Source organism: Nymphaea colorata, unplaced genomic scaffold (genome assembly GCF_008831285.2).
Source record: "Nymphaea colorata isolate Beijing-Zhang1983 unplaced genomic scaffold, ASM883128v2 scaffold0001, whole genome shotgun sequence".
Classification (NCBI taxonomy): Eukaryota; Viridiplantae; Streptophyta; class Magnoliopsida; order Nymphaeales; family Nymphaeaceae; genus Nymphaea; species Nymphaea colorata.
This window is the reverse complement of record NW_022204507.1, coordinates 1,763,318-1,781,940: the sequence shown is the minus strand read 5'-3', so window position 1 is coordinate 1,781,940 and position 18,623 is coordinate 1,763,318. Positions and strand designations below refer to the sequence as shown.

At 43.9% G+C, this 18,623-nt stretch overlaps 1 protein-coding gene across 2 annotated transcripts in view; it reads right to left on the bottom strand.

Annotated features, from left to right (window-relative positions):
• Positions 1-6,516: 6,516 nt before the first annotated feature.
• Positions 6,517-18,623, bottom strand: part of LOC116267843 (ALBINO3-like protein 2, chloroplastic) — a 37,832-nt gene continuing 25,725 nt past the window's right edge. For both annotated transcript variants that reach the window (XM_031649770.2, XM_031649771.2), the window contains 4 exons: positions 8,938-9,055; positions 8,710-8,781; positions 7,660-7,769; positions 6,517-6,895 (listed from right to left, as the gene is read on the bottom strand). In XM_031649770.2, coding sequence (XP_031505630.1) covers positions 6,778-6,895; positions 7,660-7,769; positions 8,710-8,781; positions 8,938-9,055 — 418 coding nt within the window. In that variant the 3' untranslated portion in view covers positions 6,517-6,777. The remainder of the gene's footprint in view (positions 6,896-7,659; positions 7,770-8,709; positions 8,782-8,937; positions 9,056-18,623) is intronic.

The following is an 18,623-nucleotide window of genomic DNA, read 5'->3' as shown; positions in this document are numbered from 1 at the left end:
ATTTCTGTATTTGATGATAAACAAATATATTTCCAGAATTTTTGTGTGTGATGACAAAGCAGACCTTCAACGCTAGAATCCAGTCCTATGGATTTAAGTAATAACCTGCATCAACGAGAGTATATGGGTGGGCCAAAATTTCAATAACGTGAACAGCAATCACCAAAAAAAGATATTTGCATGCATAAGGCATTACATAGGATAAAGAGAGAAACTGGGTCATGAAAAAACAGAAAAAAGGGGCCTTACTAAGTAAGAAGTGGAAATGCCAGCAACACAATTTCAGTACATTTACTACTGATCACGGTACAAAATTGATATCTTAGCTTTCATCTCTCCCACCCGCGCCCATCAATGAGCTAGCTGGGGAGGTCGCCAACTTTCACAATTCACAGCATCAGTTTACAAGGCAATGGTGTTAAATAAAAAGGATGAGAACTAGGGACAACTATAAACAACGTCTGAGTCTTATTCCTGCTGATGATCCCACTCTGCCGGCCACCACTCTGGACGACCAGCTTTCACATGGACATCTTCATGCTCCTTAATTCTCAAGGAACTAGAGCTTTTAAGGGCTTCTTCCAGTCTCAAAACACCTATGCCTCGACAGCCAACTGCTTTCGTCACTGAACCTGCATTGTTACCTGACAAATTCACAAATTCTGCTCCTGGACCGACCTTAACTTCCATCTTTGTTGCAGAAAATGAAAAGAGAATTTTCCACATTAGGCAGCTGTTATAGAGCATAATATTTTTTTAAAGGGCAAAATATTTTTTACGCCACAAAGTCTGGGGTAGCTCTCCCTTTGCTGCATATTTTTACCATCCCTCAACCTCTTCTATTTCCTCAGAAAACATGCAGTGAGTTATCAGTAGCCTTCAGATTGACATTTTAATTGAAACTCCTACTTTTCTTTACTCAGAAAAATACTTAGTAGACCACTGATTGCTTTATCAAATAAAAAAGCACAAGGCATTAGATTGATTCTTTGCATGTCAAAGAACCATCAGCAAAGAAAAGAATGGAACTGGTGGTGGTAGGAACCTGATATCAATGCTTTTCAAAGTCATAGAGCACACAAAACCTTACCATTTCATAAATGCTAACTGCTAAATCTATAATTACACTTCACCTGAAGCTGACTAGCTTAAGCAATTAGACAAGCCTGACAGCCTAGGAGAACCTAGGCAGAAGCCCCAAATAGCATTTGACAACATAGCTACAACTCAAGTTGATGAGAGGGATGGACAACCTTTGAAAGATTAAAAAAATAGTCTTGCCAAACCCAAAGTGAAGCTGAAATTGGCTATAAGGAACTTGTTAGAAGGAACTTATTCAACACTCAGCTATGGACAACAACTTAGTAATGAGAACGATTAGGCTTCCAATGAATATTTTCATCAAGCACGATCTGTGAAGACCAAAGTCTGAAAAGCTGGTCTGAGATAGGTATGAGAAGGAAAATCATAGTTAGGATTAACAGGAAAAGTATCATAAGTCAAACAGCAACAGGAAAAAGTTTGTATACAGTTTCCTCCATTTGAAAAACAATACAACATCTTCTAAATAATTTTAAGCAGCATTAACAAATAGACAAAAGCAGCGAAATGAATATCAGTGCACAAATGATCTTAGGCAAAAACCAAATGCATGGCTTAAAGCACTCTATATTAAGCTTTAATTAACCCCATTGTGTGATTTAGAAATGTCTAGCTTTAGCAATACTGTCACACCCCAACCCTTTTTGACCCTCAAAAAGAAATTTTTCTTAACATAAAACATTGAGGTACGATGACACAACAATTCAAAATAAGATGAGCTAAACAATTCAAAACAATGGGGCAAACTTTCAATTATCTAAGAATTTCAGTTCATTTGTATATATGACCAAAATGCATCCAAAATCACAACATTGATGCATAACAAAAACAAGGCATCAATAAAACCAAAAGAAGACGCGTCAGCACTACAATTGACCCAAAACCTCCCTAGTAGGATGTGAGTGAAGCCATCTGATCAACCTGCTGCCCCGAGTCCACCAAAACTTGAAAAAGAAAAACAACTGAAGGTTTAGCCTTCGTAGTATGGTAACAAGTCAGAAAAATCCCTAAACCTCTAAGGTAAGGGCTCAAATATGAAATAATCACAAATAACATGCAACTATGCATAACATATCCTTCTCATTCACTTCATTCACATTCTTATCATTTACATTAACTTTAGTGAATTGACAGTTCCTGTGGGTACCAAATAAAGGCACGTGCACACCGCGGGCGGCCTACAGTCGGGAGACAACTCCCGTGGTGGCCCAAATCGATATGGATTCATTCACGCTGTAGCGGAAGAGCACTCGTCCCTGGATGTGTGAATTCCAAGGAGAGATACTCAGCCTTCTATAGGATACCCAGTTTGGGAAGGCGGGAGCCCAACGCTCCAAGCACAACACACAACAATACTCTGAGGCTTTGCAACGCTTGCGCTCTGAACAGGCGAGACCAGTGGCGAAAGCGGGACGTCTCCCAAACACATTGCCACAACCCACTTGCCTCTCATCTCTTATTTTTTCTTACTTAACATTATGAAAACACATTCATAAAATGACCAACTAGCTCATGAGATTGGTTCACTCTACGAGTGCACTCATACTTCCAAATGCCTCCACACGAAGGCTACACATATAATTAACATTCTTAGCTAGCTGTCATAGCAATACGGGTACAACTACCCTTCAATTCCATTCATTTGTATCATGCCCAAGACAATGCATACGAAACATTACAACATTCACATCAATCATATCTTTCAAAACTTAGCAAAACCACAGAGAGTAGTCTCGATCCGTGATTGACTCGTAGCTATCATATGCAGTTATTATTCTAGGATGCTTTCTAATGCACAGTTGGGGTCGAGGAGACACTCGACTCAATACCCCACCTCATCTGTCCTAAGCAGTTATCAATTCTAACATGCACATGCAATTGCGTAGTAATTTTCAAAACAAAACTTATCACATAAACATTCAATTCTCATGTATACAATCATTTAATCACATCACAGTCATAAGATCCAACGATTCTCAAAACACACATTCAAGTTGGCCCCAGGCTGGGATCTGCTTGGAATGACACCATACCTGTCACACGTCGCCAAGATATCCAAAATGCCTCAAGCTTCAAATCTAGTCACTCAAAGTCTATTGGACGTGCCCAGTATGCCTGCAAACACAATCAGATGGTAAGTTCTATACTTACTTCGCTTTACCAAATATACGAATATGAAACATAAACATTGAGGCATGTCATCGCCTCAAGAGGGTGCCGACGGGTAGTATCGACCTACAAGGCCCTCAAAAAGAGCTCTTCCCCAAATTACATCCTACTCACAAGCTCTTTCTCAATCAATAACGCAATACGCCCAACAACCAATGCATGCGCCACGTGTCTACAAAAATGGCTCTAAATCTTCTTAACCCCTTCAAATCTCTACTATGTTTTTAAATAGCTTCGAGAATCAACTTATCATGCTAAAATCATCAATTCTTAATTCTAGCATGTTCAATCAATAATTATACATGCTCCAACATAAAATATTCAACAATCTAGGCTCGATTAAGCCTCGCTCACCCCAATCTTAAAGTTCAAACTGCTGCAATGTTCCCGACAGCCACCTCAACCATTCAAACGATCCTCAAATGACAAAAATCATGCAATGCTGCCACCACCAACGCCGTCTAGTCGCTGCTATGAGGGGAGGAACGCGTCCCCAAACTGCAATCCAATCCAACAGCCACAAACACACGAGTGAAAATCAGCGAGAAATAATGCAAGAGAAGGGTCTGCCATTAGAAAAGCCTACGGTAGATACGAGGGAGGCTGAAAACGAGAGAGAGTTTAGTCAAAGGGGAAAGACGGGCAGTGAGGGTGATAGTGTGTGAGAAGGAAGAAGGAGGCGAGAGGGTAGTAGAGGAAAGGGACCGTGTGGAAGAGAGCTGGCGGAAGGGGAAAGAGAGTGGCGAGAGAAAGAGAGAGAGAGCATGCGCGAGAGAATGAGGGTGTTGACAAAGAGGGGTGAGCGTGGGCTAAGCGTGCTCGAGCAAAGAGTGTGGGTGAGGGAGTGGGACAGATTTTGACAGAACGAGAAGGAGAGGGTTGCACAGGAGGAGGCCGTGCAGCTGAGAGGGGAGATGACAGAAACAATGGGAGAGGGAGGAGGAGAAGAAGGAAGAGTTAGGGAGAGGTCGAGGGCTTACCGAACACCGCCGCCGCCGTCCTTCCTCCGCTGGCCCAAGCGTCGCCGCTGCACCCTCGTCCTCCTCCTGTTCTCAACGGTCAAGATAGAGGAAAAAGGCAAAGAGGAAGAATAGGGAGACGTGAGGGAGGCGAGGGAGAAGGGCCCTCGCATTGGGCTCCTCACGCAAATGGGTTCGGGTCCAGATCTGAACTCGATCCGGCTAGCCTGAAAGATGTCAAGCATTACAAATAGTGAATGTCTTTTATGGTTGTTGAGACCATTGAACATCTTGTGGCAAAGAATAAACTGATCTTGGTTGATTATATTCAAGGAAAAGGCCCCCAGATCTTTCTTGATGAATTTCACGAAATTGTTCTTTGTTCACCCCATCATGATTTTTAGATATTGTCTTGTATAGACAATTGCATAGTATGGTAATCCTAATGTCTTTGATTGGAATTGCTTCCTAGGACTTAAGGATGGGATTGACCTTCAAAGAAGTCTCCCACTACCTTGATACATCCTTTCTTAAAATGTTTGTAGAATTGAATAACAAATTCATTTGAACCTGGCGCCTTCTTGCTATTCATAATAAACACTGACTAATTTTGATTTCTCCCTAATTTACTTCTCTATAGAAATCTCTAAAACAACCAATAGCCACCTCATGCATCAATCTAGGACTTTTGCGCTTACCCCATTGACTATTATAACCTTGTTCATATGCTTCTACCATTTGTGTTGAGCATACACAACTTGGCATTTTTATCCTCTTCCATAAGTCATTTTATTTTAGATTTTACTTCCATAAAAAAAAAATTCCTCCTTCAATTCTATGTTCAACTCATAATTAAGCATGCATTCCTATTCAGCTTCCTAAGAGTTGTGGAACACCATATTCCTTTTGAACTCCTTCCAATTTTCTTAGACACTTCTCATGAACATTACTAAAGAATATGATACTCTAAGATGTTAGTTTTTTTTAGAATAGTTTCCAACTTTTTTTATCAGCCTGATCATGTGGCATCTGTAAGCCTAAGTAGAACTTTTTCTGACTAATATTTCTTATGCTATCCACAAAGCCTATATTTGTAAAACTTGAAAATCCTCCTATCACAATTTGTTTTTTTCTCTTCCTCAATATTGATTATCAAAACATTGTAGTCCAAGGCAACAGTAGGAAGGGATTTGATAGCAATTTTAATCCCTAGTCAGTCTTTACTCCTAATTAACTAATGTCCAGTCTAAGTGACATGACACTTTATCTGGCCCCTCTCATAAAGTATTAAGAACTAGACGAAACGATATTTGTTTTTTGCAAATATGGAAACAAATTGTAGGGATTAGGATTGTAAGCACTCAAGATTGTAGGACTCATGAAATTAATGGTGCCTAGCTTTCCTGGACAAGTATGACACTCACCAATGTAAAGAAATGCCCATATCTTCAACAAAAACTTCAACTCTAGGCTTCTTGGACGATGAAGAAGTCGAGTACTTTGTGACGATTGCACAGCTGCAGTTTGCTAGATTCGACCTATAATGCCCTCACGATGGCATGTTTAAGGAAGGGCGTTTGGAAGAGGAGACCCATACCTTTCATCAAAAGAGGTGTTTCAAAGAAGCCATGGGTAACACGTTCGTTAATCCCAAATTTCTAATTTTTCTTTTGTCAAACAGGTCATTTTAATTCTATAATGATATCTCCAGACCTTTAAATAGGAATGAAATTCGAATCTACAACTCTAATTCCATTCCAGTTTAGGGAGGAATTATAATTTTAGCCAAACCATCAAACGCCCCCCAATCGAAACCACTAAGTATAAAAGGGAGAGTGAGACAGTGAAAGCCGAAAACGAGACAAATCAACCCGCATAGCACTCGTGTTGGGTTTAACCCAGTCTTGTTTTCTAACCCATTTGAGTTGCCTTCCTCAACCGTTTTCTTTCCACTTTTCAGGACAAAAAAGGCATCTTTCCTACGCCTTTCTATTTTTCTTACACCTCTTTATATCTAATAATCCAAAAAGAAAACAATTTTGAAATCCTCACTTTTTATATATATATAACTATTTGTACACGTTATTCGTTTGCCTCAGCTTATATAAGGTATCTAAATCGTGTCGATTATGCGAAACACCGCGTCTATCTTCAATTTTTCAAATCTCTTTAAGAACTCATTTTTGGAAAATTCTTTAATGAAAATAGTTAACATGTTATTTGATTACATACACGTCATATTCCATTACAGATGTACATCGATCACGGACCTGGCAAAAGCTGAAACTGAAGCCATAAACACATGGTTAAAGTTTATTTGTGCAGATCATACACTTGGCAATTTATTCTAACTACAAACGGAAAAGAATTAACTACAAAATATCAAGCTGCTCAGCAGAACCTTGTTACCTCCAAATGGCCACGAGGCAGGCATACAATACCGATAAAAGAGAGGACATGGATGTATCATATAACCTCCTGTTAACCAAGAGGCAGATAAATTGATATAAAATAAGATGAAAAAATTATCCATCGGCCACAGAAGGGGCTATTGCGTATGCTCTTTTTGGATCTCATGGATGTACTTGGTGACAGAAGGATCGTAAACTGCAGCCATTTGAAGATACATGATTGCCTCGTCTTTCTCACCCGCTTGCGACAGAGCACTAGAAAAAGATAACAGCATGATCAGGTTTACTTTCTCATGTGCAAGTAATGATATGAAAAGATGTGGCCATGAAGATGATAACAAAGCCTATCTCTAATGTCCCTTGAGGTAGGTGGATATAACAGAGAGCTACACTCAAGTGGAGGAGCAAGGCAACCGCCCTTCGGATATTTCCTGATCTTTCTATCAACAAGTTGATTAACAGGTCTTCCCATAAACAGCCATGGTGATCCTGATGTTTCAAGGAAGATTCCAGAGGCCAGTTCATTCCCTGCGGCAGGAAACACTTGCACACACAGGCTAGACCCAAAGGCATCCCACTGAAGCTGTTCTCAGAAGCAAGATAATGTGATTTTCTTGTTCAAACCAAGTTGCATACTTTAACAAGCTTTATGCAATTATGTGGTTTACATGTACTCTTGTGAGGAAAGCAGGGTAATGTGATTTTCTCATTGAAACACTATGCAGAGGAGAGCTCATGAAGGAGAGTGTTGAACTCCTCATATCAGTTTCCCTACCAACCACTCCACCTAAAGTGTTTATTCTTTTTTCTTGGTGGAAACAATGAGCATCCACCCTGGGTCCTTGGAAGATGGAGACGCTGATGCACGTCTCAGTTCATAGGGATTCAGAAGTTTCACCAAGAATAGAGGCTATAAGACTGCCAAAAATCACCAGAGATTTGGCTTTCATGTGTGTGAGAATGTGTGTATGCGGGTGCACATGTGTGCGTATTTGCGTGCATATCCAGTTTTGACTTACCTCGCAAGTGTAACTAAGCCCTTGAAGTAGCAAGCTTTCCCCCATGGATCTTCCGGTTCCTTGAAATCTGGAATTCTTTTTAAATGTAGAAGGCCTTCCATTTTTCTCCCCTGCAGCACCAAAATGAAAGGAGACTACATGTTCATAGACAATTCGCATTATAGAATGCAGCCAATATGGAATTTGCATGTTGCCTATACCAATTTGCCATTTAATTAGTGCTTCTACAAACTGGACATATTCAACGCCTCAATACCCTTGATTAAAGAGTGGCACTGACAAAGGCACAAGTCTGAACCTTGTTTGTAGTGGAATTCTTAACTTGCAGTTAGGCCTAGGCATCGGGCCGGGCCGGCCCGGCAGGGTAAGGGCCGGCCCGATCCGGCCCGTCGGGCCGCTCAGCCCGGCCCGGGCCCGCCCCGCCCTCCCCTCTCCCTTTCCCCCGCCCTCCCGACCCCCTTTCCCTTTCCGGGTTTCCCCCTCCCGACCCCCGCCCTCCCGTCGCCCTCCGATGGAGGAGGAGGGGGAGGGGGAGGGGAGGGAGACGGAGGAGGGAGGGGGAGGGAGACGGAGGTGGAGGAGGTGGAGGAGGGGACGGAGGAGGAGGGAGAGGGGGAGAGGGAGAGGGGAAGCGGAGAGGGAGAGGGAGGAGAAGGAAAGGGGGAGTGGGAGCAGAGAGGGAGAGGGAGAGAGGGAGCAGAGAGGGAGAGGGAAGCAGAGGGGGAGCGAAAGCAGAGAGGGGGAGCGGAGAGGGAAACGGGAAGGGAGAGGGAGAGGGAGTCGGGGGCGGACTGCGGAGAGGGAGGGGAGCGGGGGACGGAGGCCCGAGGGCGGGGAGTCGGGCCAGGCCGGGCGACCTATCCGGCCCTGGCCCGGCCCGGGCCAGATTTTTCCCGGCCCGAACCCGGGTCCGATCGGGCCGGGCCGGCCCGGCCCGGCGGTGAACCGGCCCGTTGCCCAGGCTTACTTGCAGTAGTGGGATTTGCGTATGCCTTCTCCAGAGAGTTGCACTATTTATAGATGATCATTTGGCTTCAACAAAAAATTTACCTGTAAAAACAGTGAAACCCCTGCTCCAAGATGCGCTGAGATTAGAATACCTTCATCTTCCTCATTATTCATCTGTTCATTACAAAATTGAAAACAACAACTACAGTAATGGTCCAAAACGTAATATGCTGTTCAATCAATAAGAAGCCTACATTGTGTTTTTGCTTTTCTTTGACTACAAGAAATCGAAGGCAACAAAACAGAGAAGGCTAAATAACAACCTTATACCTTGTTAATTGCATAATTGAAATATTCACTGGCTTCTGTCGGCAGCTGTTTGGAGAGCAGTATCTCACCCATAGCAATCAATGCTTTTATCATGTTAGGATCTTTCTGAGTTGCCAGTCTGTAGTTATAGTAAGCATCAGAAGACCTCTTCCTTCAGTCAGTCAGTACTTACAAATAAGAAGTGCATTCTTTGGCCACAATCAGGACCAGCGATGTTTTACCCAAGCATATTCTTAACAAAAAATTATTTCAGGACATTTCACAGGAGATATTTCTCAGGAACATCATGCAAACAGTCAACCAAGAAATACACACACAAAATACATGCCAGAGTCATCATTAATATTTGACCAGCACGGTGTATTAATAGCACATAAAATAGAAAATCAATGCAAGGTCAAAACAGAAGTTATAAAAGCTATGCCAATCCAAATTAAAGGGTCATAAAAGCGATGCTCCCTTTATTAAAGTTGCCTAGCTCTATCACATGGCATTATTTGATCGAGAAAAACCAGCAAGTACCACTGCCATAAGGATGAAGATGAACCAGTATTTGAGAAAGGGCTCCAGCAGCAGGAGGTTGGCAGCCTCAACAAATTAGGCATGTCCCAATCTCCTGTCATAATTTAATTTTCTCTATGTGACAAGAAATCACAAGAATGCCACTGCTCAACATTCCTGCATGCCTATGTGTATAATACATTGTTGTCGTGAGAGAAAGAGAGACAAGAAAACACGTCCTAAAATCTTATTGATCACTTACCCTAACCCTTACTTAAGGGAGAATTAGGGTACAAAACAGAATTACAATGTAAACCAAAAAGTTATTGTAAATAATTAAAGAACTGTCAAGTTCTTTAATATTATAAAAACTACCTCAACGTCAACACTCCCCTCAAGCTTGAGCATAGATATCAGGGGTGGGTATCGGGCCGGGCCGGCCCGGCCCTCTAAAACCCGGCCCGGGTTGGCCCGCCGGGCCTGAAACCCGGGCCCGAGCCCGGCCCGATATATTGCCGGGCTGGGCCGGGTACCGGGCCCGGGCCACAGAAATCAGGCCCGGCCCGGCCCGTTTGGTGGATCCGACCCGCGCTCGACCGCCCGAGCGGTCGAGCGTCTCGTCCAGGCCCTCCACCGCTCGCCTGCCGAACGGCCGGCCATCGCGGCGGAGAGGGAGGGGAGCTGCGGGGCTGCGGTGGACGGAGGCGGAGAGGGAGGGGAGAAGGAGGGGCTGCGGTGGACGGAGGCGGAGAGGGAGGGGAGAAGGAGGGGCTGCGGTGGACGGAGGCGGAGAGGGAGAGGGAGAGGGAGACGGAGGCGGAGAGGGAGAGGGAGACGGAGGCGGAGAGGGAGGGGAGCGAGCGGGGCTGTGGTGGACGGAGGCGGAGAGGGAGAGGGAAACGGGAGAGGGAGCAGAGGGAGAGGGAGAGGGAGAGGGAGGTAGAGGGAGAGGGAGACGGTAGGGAGAAGGAGCAGAGGGAGAGGGAGACGGAAGGGAGAGGGAGAGGGAGACGGAAGGGAGAGGGAGACGGGAGGGAGACGGAAGGGAGAGGGAGCAGAGGGAGAAGGAGACGGAAGGGAGCATAGGGAGAGGGAGACGGAAGGGAGAAGGAGCAAAGGGAGAGGGAGACGGAAGGGAAAGGGAGACGAGCAGAGGGAGATGGAGAGCGAGCCAAGGGCTCAGGGCGGAGGCCGCCCGACCGCCCGAGGGCGGGAGTCGGGCCGGCCGGGCCGCCGTTGGGCCGCCCTTCCCGCCCAGGCCCGGCCCGGTTTGGTTATCGGGCCTGGCTGTCGGGCCCGGGTCCGGCCCGGGCCGAGATTTTCCCGGCCCGTACCGGGCCGGGTTGGGCCGGCCCGGCGACGGCCCGGCCCGACGCCCAGCCTTAATAGATATCTACCATGCTCAGCTTGTTACGACACTTTGAAAATTCACTAATTGCAAGAGCTTTAGTAAAGATATCAGCAGTTTGTTCTTCAGAGACCACGCAAGTTGTAGAAATCGCTCCTCCTTGAACTAAATCACGAATGTAATGGCAGTCTACTTCAATGTGTTTAGTTCGTTCGTAAAAAACTGGGTTATTTGCAATCTATGTAACATGGGTACGCCTCTTATGGAGGCGTACCCTACCGGTACCGGTACGACACCGGTACCGGTACCGGTACGGGCCTGGGTACGGCTCCAGTACGCATTGATCGTACCGGGTACGGTCAACGTACCGGAGGCCATATCCGTCCAAAATTGGACACGGTCAACATTGACCGGGTCCAATTTTGTCCATTTTTTTTCTAACGTTTATTTCATTTTAATGTTAAAAATCATTTTGACATAAAAAAAAAAACGTAAAGCGTCGAAACCCTTGCGTCTTACCTCTTACGACTGTTACCCCTCGTCTCTCTCAAGCGACGAAGCAGCGGCGAACACAGGCGACGGCAGGGGCGGCGAACGCAGGCGACGACAGCGGCGGCGACAGGAGGTGACTGTGACTTTGTTTTTTTCATTTTTTGTTTTCATTTTCATCGGATCCACCGACTGTGACCGGCGACGGCGACGACCGGTGACGACTGGCGACGGAGACAATGTGCAGAAAACCCATCGCCTGAAAACCCATCACCTCTCCCTCTGGCTCGCCCTTTCTCTACCCGAGAGGGTTTCATCGTCAATAGAAGAAGAGATATTCTAACAAGTAGTCAATGTGATTGTGTATAAAAATAAGTAGTTTTGCAGTCAATTTTTTTCTCTTGTCTCAGTTTCAGTGCAAGCACGACTGCACAATGGCTTTTTTTGGACATCCTCTTCATCTACCTTTTTTTTTCCTTTGTAATTGTTTGATTGTTGCAATATCGTGTCAGACCGTGTGTTTGGTTACTTTGATTGATTGATTTATTGTTCTTCTTGTGTATCGCTACCAGCCTACTTATACATATGCTACTTTTTATTTTTCTTCTTATGATGTTCTATGGTTTTACATGCTACCGAATGGCTGAATGGGTCAACACTCTGTTGAAGCTTGGCTGAATGGCATGCAATTTTATTTTTTCTTGAATATCAAAATAAATTTGTGTGGTTGTGTCGTTAGAATAAATTATCTTTTACCATTGTATCCAATTTTTTGATATATATGTGTGAATACTGAATATGTTATTCTGTTTGCAATTTTTTGATATATATATATATATATATATATGTGTGTGTGTGTGTGTGTGTGTGTCTGTGTGTGTACAGCCCGTACCCAAGTTTTTTGAAAATGGTCCGTACCCGTACCAGTACCGGCACCCGTACCCGTACCCATGTGACATAGTTTGCAATATAGGTGGCTGCCCTGTTATCACAAAACATTGTCATAGGTAGTTGAACTGGAATGTCAAGGCTTTCAAGCATGGATGTAACCCATGTTAATTCTGCTGTCGTTTGGGCCATTGCCTTATATTCTGACTCAGCACTAGATCGTGAGTCCACATTTTGTTTCTTGCTCCTCCAGGATATAAGATTCCCTCCTACAAAAACACAAAATCCAATAGTAGATTTTCTATCTTCAACAGATCCTGCATAGTCTGCATCACTATAGACTTGGACATCTAAGGTTTTCCCTTTCTTGAATAGTAGTCCTTTACCAGGAGAGGACTTTAAGTATTTGAGTATCATCAATGCAGCTTTCCAATGAATCTTCCTTGGTTTCTCCATAAATTGACTCAGCTTTCCCACTGCAAAACTAATATCTGGTCTTGTAACTGTCACATTAAGAAGTTTTCCAATTAAGGATCTATACATCTTGGCTTCTACAGGTTCTGACTCCTCATCATGTAGGTGCAATCGAGGATTTTTATGGGAATGGTGGCAGGTTTTGCCCCCAACATGCCAGTTTCATGCAATGAGTCTAAAATGTAGTTTGGTCTTTTGTGACAAAGAGACCAAGATCTTTTGTGACAAAGTGCTTGAAGAAATTCTTTGGTCTCAGATATACCTTGTTTATAGTTGTCGGTTGTTGACGGATATTGGTGTACGGGTCCAGGTCTGGACCCGATCCAGTATGTCCTAATTAGAGCATACTTATATCATTGTAACCCTAATCTTTAAGGTGAATGAAATCTTAAGAGAGAGTCTGGTTGCTAGTGGGCACGGTTGCTAGTGGGCACCAGCTCCTCCTCATCCGTGGTCTTTTTTCCTCTTGTTGAGGGTTTTTCCATGTCACATCGTGTTCCTCGTTTTCTCTTTCTCTGTGTTCGTGTTTCTACATGGTATCAGAGCCAACGAGGTTGGGACGTTTTTGGTGATCGTGGTGTTTTCTCCACCCACCATTGCTGCTGCTACTACCACCACTGCCGTCGTCATCACTGTCGCCGCCATCTCCGCCGCCGCCGTTTCCAACCGGCTGCGTCGCCCTGTGAGCCATCGCCGTCGCCCTGTGCGCCATCACCGCCGCCGCAGTGGTGTTTTCTCCACCCGCCGTCCCCCTTGCTCCGCCGCCGTCGACCTTCTCCCTGACGTCGTCCTTGCTGCCGTGACTTGCTCCCTGACGTCGCCCTTGCTGTCGCGACTTGCTCCCTTGACGTCGCCCTTGCTCTCTGCTTCCGCTGGTACTCCCTGTTGTCGCCGATTCCGTCCGTGTTTTACCGCCGCCCGTGCCCTTTGTCGGACTGGCCTGAGATTATGGCAGCTTCTTCTTCCTCTACCGTTAACACCAATCAATCTGAAATCGGGGTCTTTAAAACTGAGAATGTTCCCGCTCAGGTCATTACTCTTCGCCTTACAAAAGAGAACTATTTCTCGTGGTCGGCTACTATGACTATGGGGATTGCTGCCCGCGGTCGGATTGCCTATATCGATGGAAGGAACCCTGAACCGGCAAAGACAAGTGGTGTATGGGACACTTGGTTTCTTGAGGATATAAGTGAAAACTTGGATTGTCAACTCCGTCTCCGCCGATATTCAGCCCCTTATCCTTCGGAAGAAGACTGCCAGAGACATGTGGGTAGTCTTAGAGCAAATGTATGGCCAAAAGAAAACGGCAATTCGTACTTACCAAATAGTGAAGACTGTCTATGGCCTTCGACAAGGGAACTCTTCTGTTGCAGATTACTACGGGGCTTTGAAGGCCAAGTGGGAAGAGCTTGACTATCATTCTGATATTCCTTGGCATTGTCCCCAAGATCAGGCACTTTATGTAGCTCAGGTATGGGAAAATAGGGTGTTCTCTTTCTAGCTGGTTTAAATGATGAGTTTGAAGGTGTTAGAAGCCAGATTCTGAATTCAGAAGAGGTGCCCAGTATTGAAGATGTGTACTCCTGTGTTGAAGCAGAAGAACAGAGAAGGCTGGTCACAAATGAGGGCAAGAGGGATCTCGTGCCCTATCATGAGAGATCCGCTCTTGTGAGTCGTGGTCCTGGAGGCCCGACCAGATCTCTTCGCAGATGCACTCACTGCAAGAAAACTGGTCATACCGTGGATTATTATTGGGATCTTCATCCAGAGAAAAAGGGAAACAAAGGGAGGTCTTCTATTGGGAAGATGCATGTGTCTGAGGTGCCCAAATCCAGTGAGAAAAAGTCTCCATTTCTGCTGACCAGAATCGTGAACCGAGGGCCTACTTGGGTCGGATTGATGTCAACCATGCCGAGACACCAGATGAGACAAAGGCTAATCATGCTCTTGCAGTTATTGGCGATACAGGTAACTCTTCTGTGGGGGAATGGATTGTGGATAGTGGTGCCACTCACCACATGACAGGTAACCCAAAATTATTTCATGAATATAAGTTATCTTCGGAAAGGGAACGAGTTTCTCTCGCAGATGGTTCCTCTACTGTTATGGCAGGCGAAGGGACTCTGTCCTTGTTGGACAAATTTCATGTGCAGCTTCCACATCCACATCCACTCGGGGTACATCAGGGACACCATGGGAATGTTGACTTGATAACCCTCACCATGGAAGAATGGAGATAAAGGGTTCAAGATAGGATTTAGAACATTCATGACGATATGTGACGCTGCCTATTCTCCGGCAACCCAAACTCCCAGCGTCCCCATGGAATTATCCTAATCTCTCTTTCCAGCCAATTGCCTCCTTCATCTCCCATTCCGAAAGGCCAAATCTGGTTTAACAGCGGTTGCACTAGCTTGTAAAGAACTCCATCAGGATTGAAGGAAAATGAAGAAGCGTACCTAAAATTCAAGGCTTCACCATTGCCAAAGACATACATACTCTTTTGTTGCATCCATGACTCTACTCCACAGGGGTTTCTTAGGCTGCCTTACTGACTTCCCGCACCTCTCTTTGATGTCACGTTTGCACCTCCTAATAGGAATGAAGGAATGATCTAACGCCAATCCCTTTCGTATCTGTTTCTTCTTGCTAGAACCCAACTCCTCTTGCCCTGTGGTAGCAACTCCATGGTCGGCAACTCCCTGGTTTGTCTTCTCCATGCCTGTTAAATTTTGCGCATCCTCTTCCTCAACTCCTTCTCCATGCCTGCAGTACTGTTGGTCAAGGTCATTGCCGCATTCTTCTTTCAGCCAATTCTGCTCATGTTCTTCTAATTGCCTCAATATCTGGTCGATCAATTGCTGTCTGGTCTCCAGTTGGGGCTTGTGCTTAGGAGGTGCCCAGCTTGATCCTAGAAACTGCAATCGACGTCTTTCCCCTTCTGGTTTGACGCCTAACCACCAATGTCCATTACCCAATCTCTCGAATTCATCCTCTATCCCCACTGAGATGGCTCTGCTCTTGGCCAAATCGGCCAAGAGCAGCACCCTCCAAACGACATAGCTCTCAATAGCCTTCTTTGCCCAGTAGAGAAAGAACTGCCATCGTAGCCACAACCCAAAACTTGTGAGATTGTTGATGTATTCTTCATACTCTTCAGGCTGATCAGGTCTCCAAGAATCAGGGCTTCACAAAACATAAGCCTCTGCTCCTAACTGCAGTGATAGAAATCTAGCACCAATATCTGTAACCAGAAAACAGCACTCACGCAGGAAGATAGAGATAGAGAGAGAGAGAGAGAGAGAGAGGGAGAGAGAGAATGAAAACAAGAAGAAACTGAGGAGAAGAAGCCGTAGCCAAAATGGTTTGCACGGCCTCTATTTATAATCTCATTTCTAGAATTCTAAGAGTCTCCAATCGTAGAATCCTAGGAGATTTCACAAGCTCCAAGGACATTAATTACATCATAGAAACCTAAGAGACTTCACATATTACAAGGATATTAACTACAACATAGAATCCTAGGAGACTTCCCATATAACAAGGATATTAACTACAACATAGAATCCTAGGAGACTCTTCACATGTTACAAGGACATTAAATATCTTAACACATTCTACAAGGAGGTGGAATCCTAAGAGACTCCTCTTCAACGTGCTGGTGAAGGATTTATATTTTAACACCCTCCCTCAAGTTGTGCATGGTTTTGCACCATGTACAACTTGCCTTTTAGAAACCAGAATCGTTCCTTTGTTAATCCTTTTGTAAATAAGTCTGCAACTTGTTCATCTGTACGAACATAAATAGGTTGAATCTCCTTGTCTTCCACCTTTTGTCTAACAAAGTGTTGATTAATCTCAATGTGCTTTGTTCGACCATGTTGTACGGGATTAAAGGCAATGTTAATAGCGCTTTGATTATCGCACATTAACATTGATGTTTTAATCTTTTCTCCAATGTCTTCTAGCAAATGTCTAACCCATGTAACTTCAGCAGTACCTGCAGCCATGCATCTGTATTCAGCTTCAGTGCTGGATCTTGCTACTGTCTTTTGCTTTCGACAACTCCAGGACACAAGATTACGTCCAATGAAAATACAAAAACCAGAAATGGACTTTCTTTGATCGGGATCTCCAGCCCAATCTGCATCTGTGAATGTCATAAGTTGATGTCCAGTAGTTATATTTTCACTCTTACCATAAACTAAGCCATCTCCTGCTGTCCCTTTAAGATATCTTAATATTCTTTTGACAGCATCCATGTGAGTATCTGTAGGTGCATGCATAAATTGAGATACTTGATTCACAACATATATAATATCTAGTCTAGTAAATGTAAGATATTGAAGTGTCCCAACAATACTTCGATATTGCGTAGGATCTTTATATAACTCCCCATCTTGAGCACTTAGTCTTTGATTTAGAACACTAGGAGTTCCAACAGGCTTACAATCAGACATACCTGACTTTTTCAGCAGATCCAACGTGTATTTCTGTTGTGTCAATGTGAGGCGATTATTGTGTCTATCAATCTCCACTCCAAGAAAGAATCGTAAATCACCAAGCTCTTTCATTTTGAAGTTTTGCATCATCAAAACTTTAGCTTCTTCTATGTGTTTTTCTGAATTGCCTGTGATAACAATATCATCAACATATATAAGAAGTAAAGTAAATATGTTTTCCTTTCGATAAATGAAAAGAGAGTGATCTAGAGGACATCTCCGAAAACCACATTCTTGAATCTTGCAAGAGAAACTGTCAAACCACGAACGTGAGGCCTGTTTAAGTCCATAAATAGATTTTCTTAGTTTGCAAACCCATGCATGAGAGTCTCCTTTCGTGTATCCTGGAGGTTGTTCCATATATACTTCCTCCCTTAAATCACCATGAAGAAAAACATTTTTCACGTCCATTTGATGTAGTCTCCATCCATATTCAACTACCAATGATATAATCACGCGAATTGTTCTCATTTTGATCACAGGGCTGAATGTCTCATCATAATCTTCTCCATATTGTTGTGTAAACCCTTTTGCTACTAACCTTGCTTTGTGTCTTTCTATGCTGCCGTCAGGTTTGTATTTAATTTTGTATACCCATTTGGAGCCCTCTACGTTCTTTTCGTGTGGTCTCGGAACGATCTCCCATGTTCCACATTCATGCAAAGCATCCATTTCTTCTTTCATAGCCTTTCTCCAATGATGTGATTTTGATGCTTGATCAAATGAAGTAGGTTCTTCCTCCTTGCCAACTTTTGCTATGAATAATTGAAAATCAAGTGATAAAGAATCATAGCTAACCCACCTGTGAATGGGATGACGAATGCGTTGGGATCTTCTAAGGTGGGGCATGTTGTCTTCTTCACTGTGAGCATCTCTGTCCCTTAGTCGTCGACTGTAGATAAGACCCGAATACCGATGTGCATCGTTGCTCTGTTCTTCATTATTGTTTTCGTGATGACTTGATGACTGTGTTGGATCTTCTTGATTTTCACTGAGCCATATCCGACGGTTGTATTGCTCTCTCTCAATCTTCACTTTGAGGCACATCATTTTCTATAACAGGATCTGCATTGAATAATTGTGTACTGGTCCAGGGATCATAAGATTCAATGGTCATAGGCATTTCATTTGTATTATCAAAACTATGTTCATCAAAAATGACATTTCTTGAAGTTTTGATACGTTTAGTTGTTGGATCATAGCATCGAAAACCTTTATATTCATCAGCATATCCAACGAATCTACATTGAATAGCTTTGTCTTGAAACTTGTTCCTCAAGGCAGCATCAACGTGAACATAGCATACACAACCAAAAACCTTCAAGTTCTTGTAATCAGGTTGTTTGCCTAAGAGTGTAAAATATGGCGATTTAGACATCAAGAGTGTCATAGGCAAACAATTTATTATGTATACAGCAGTATGGAAGGCTTCAGTCCACAAGGAAATGAGCACATTAGTATCATGCATCATGCTCATCGCGCTT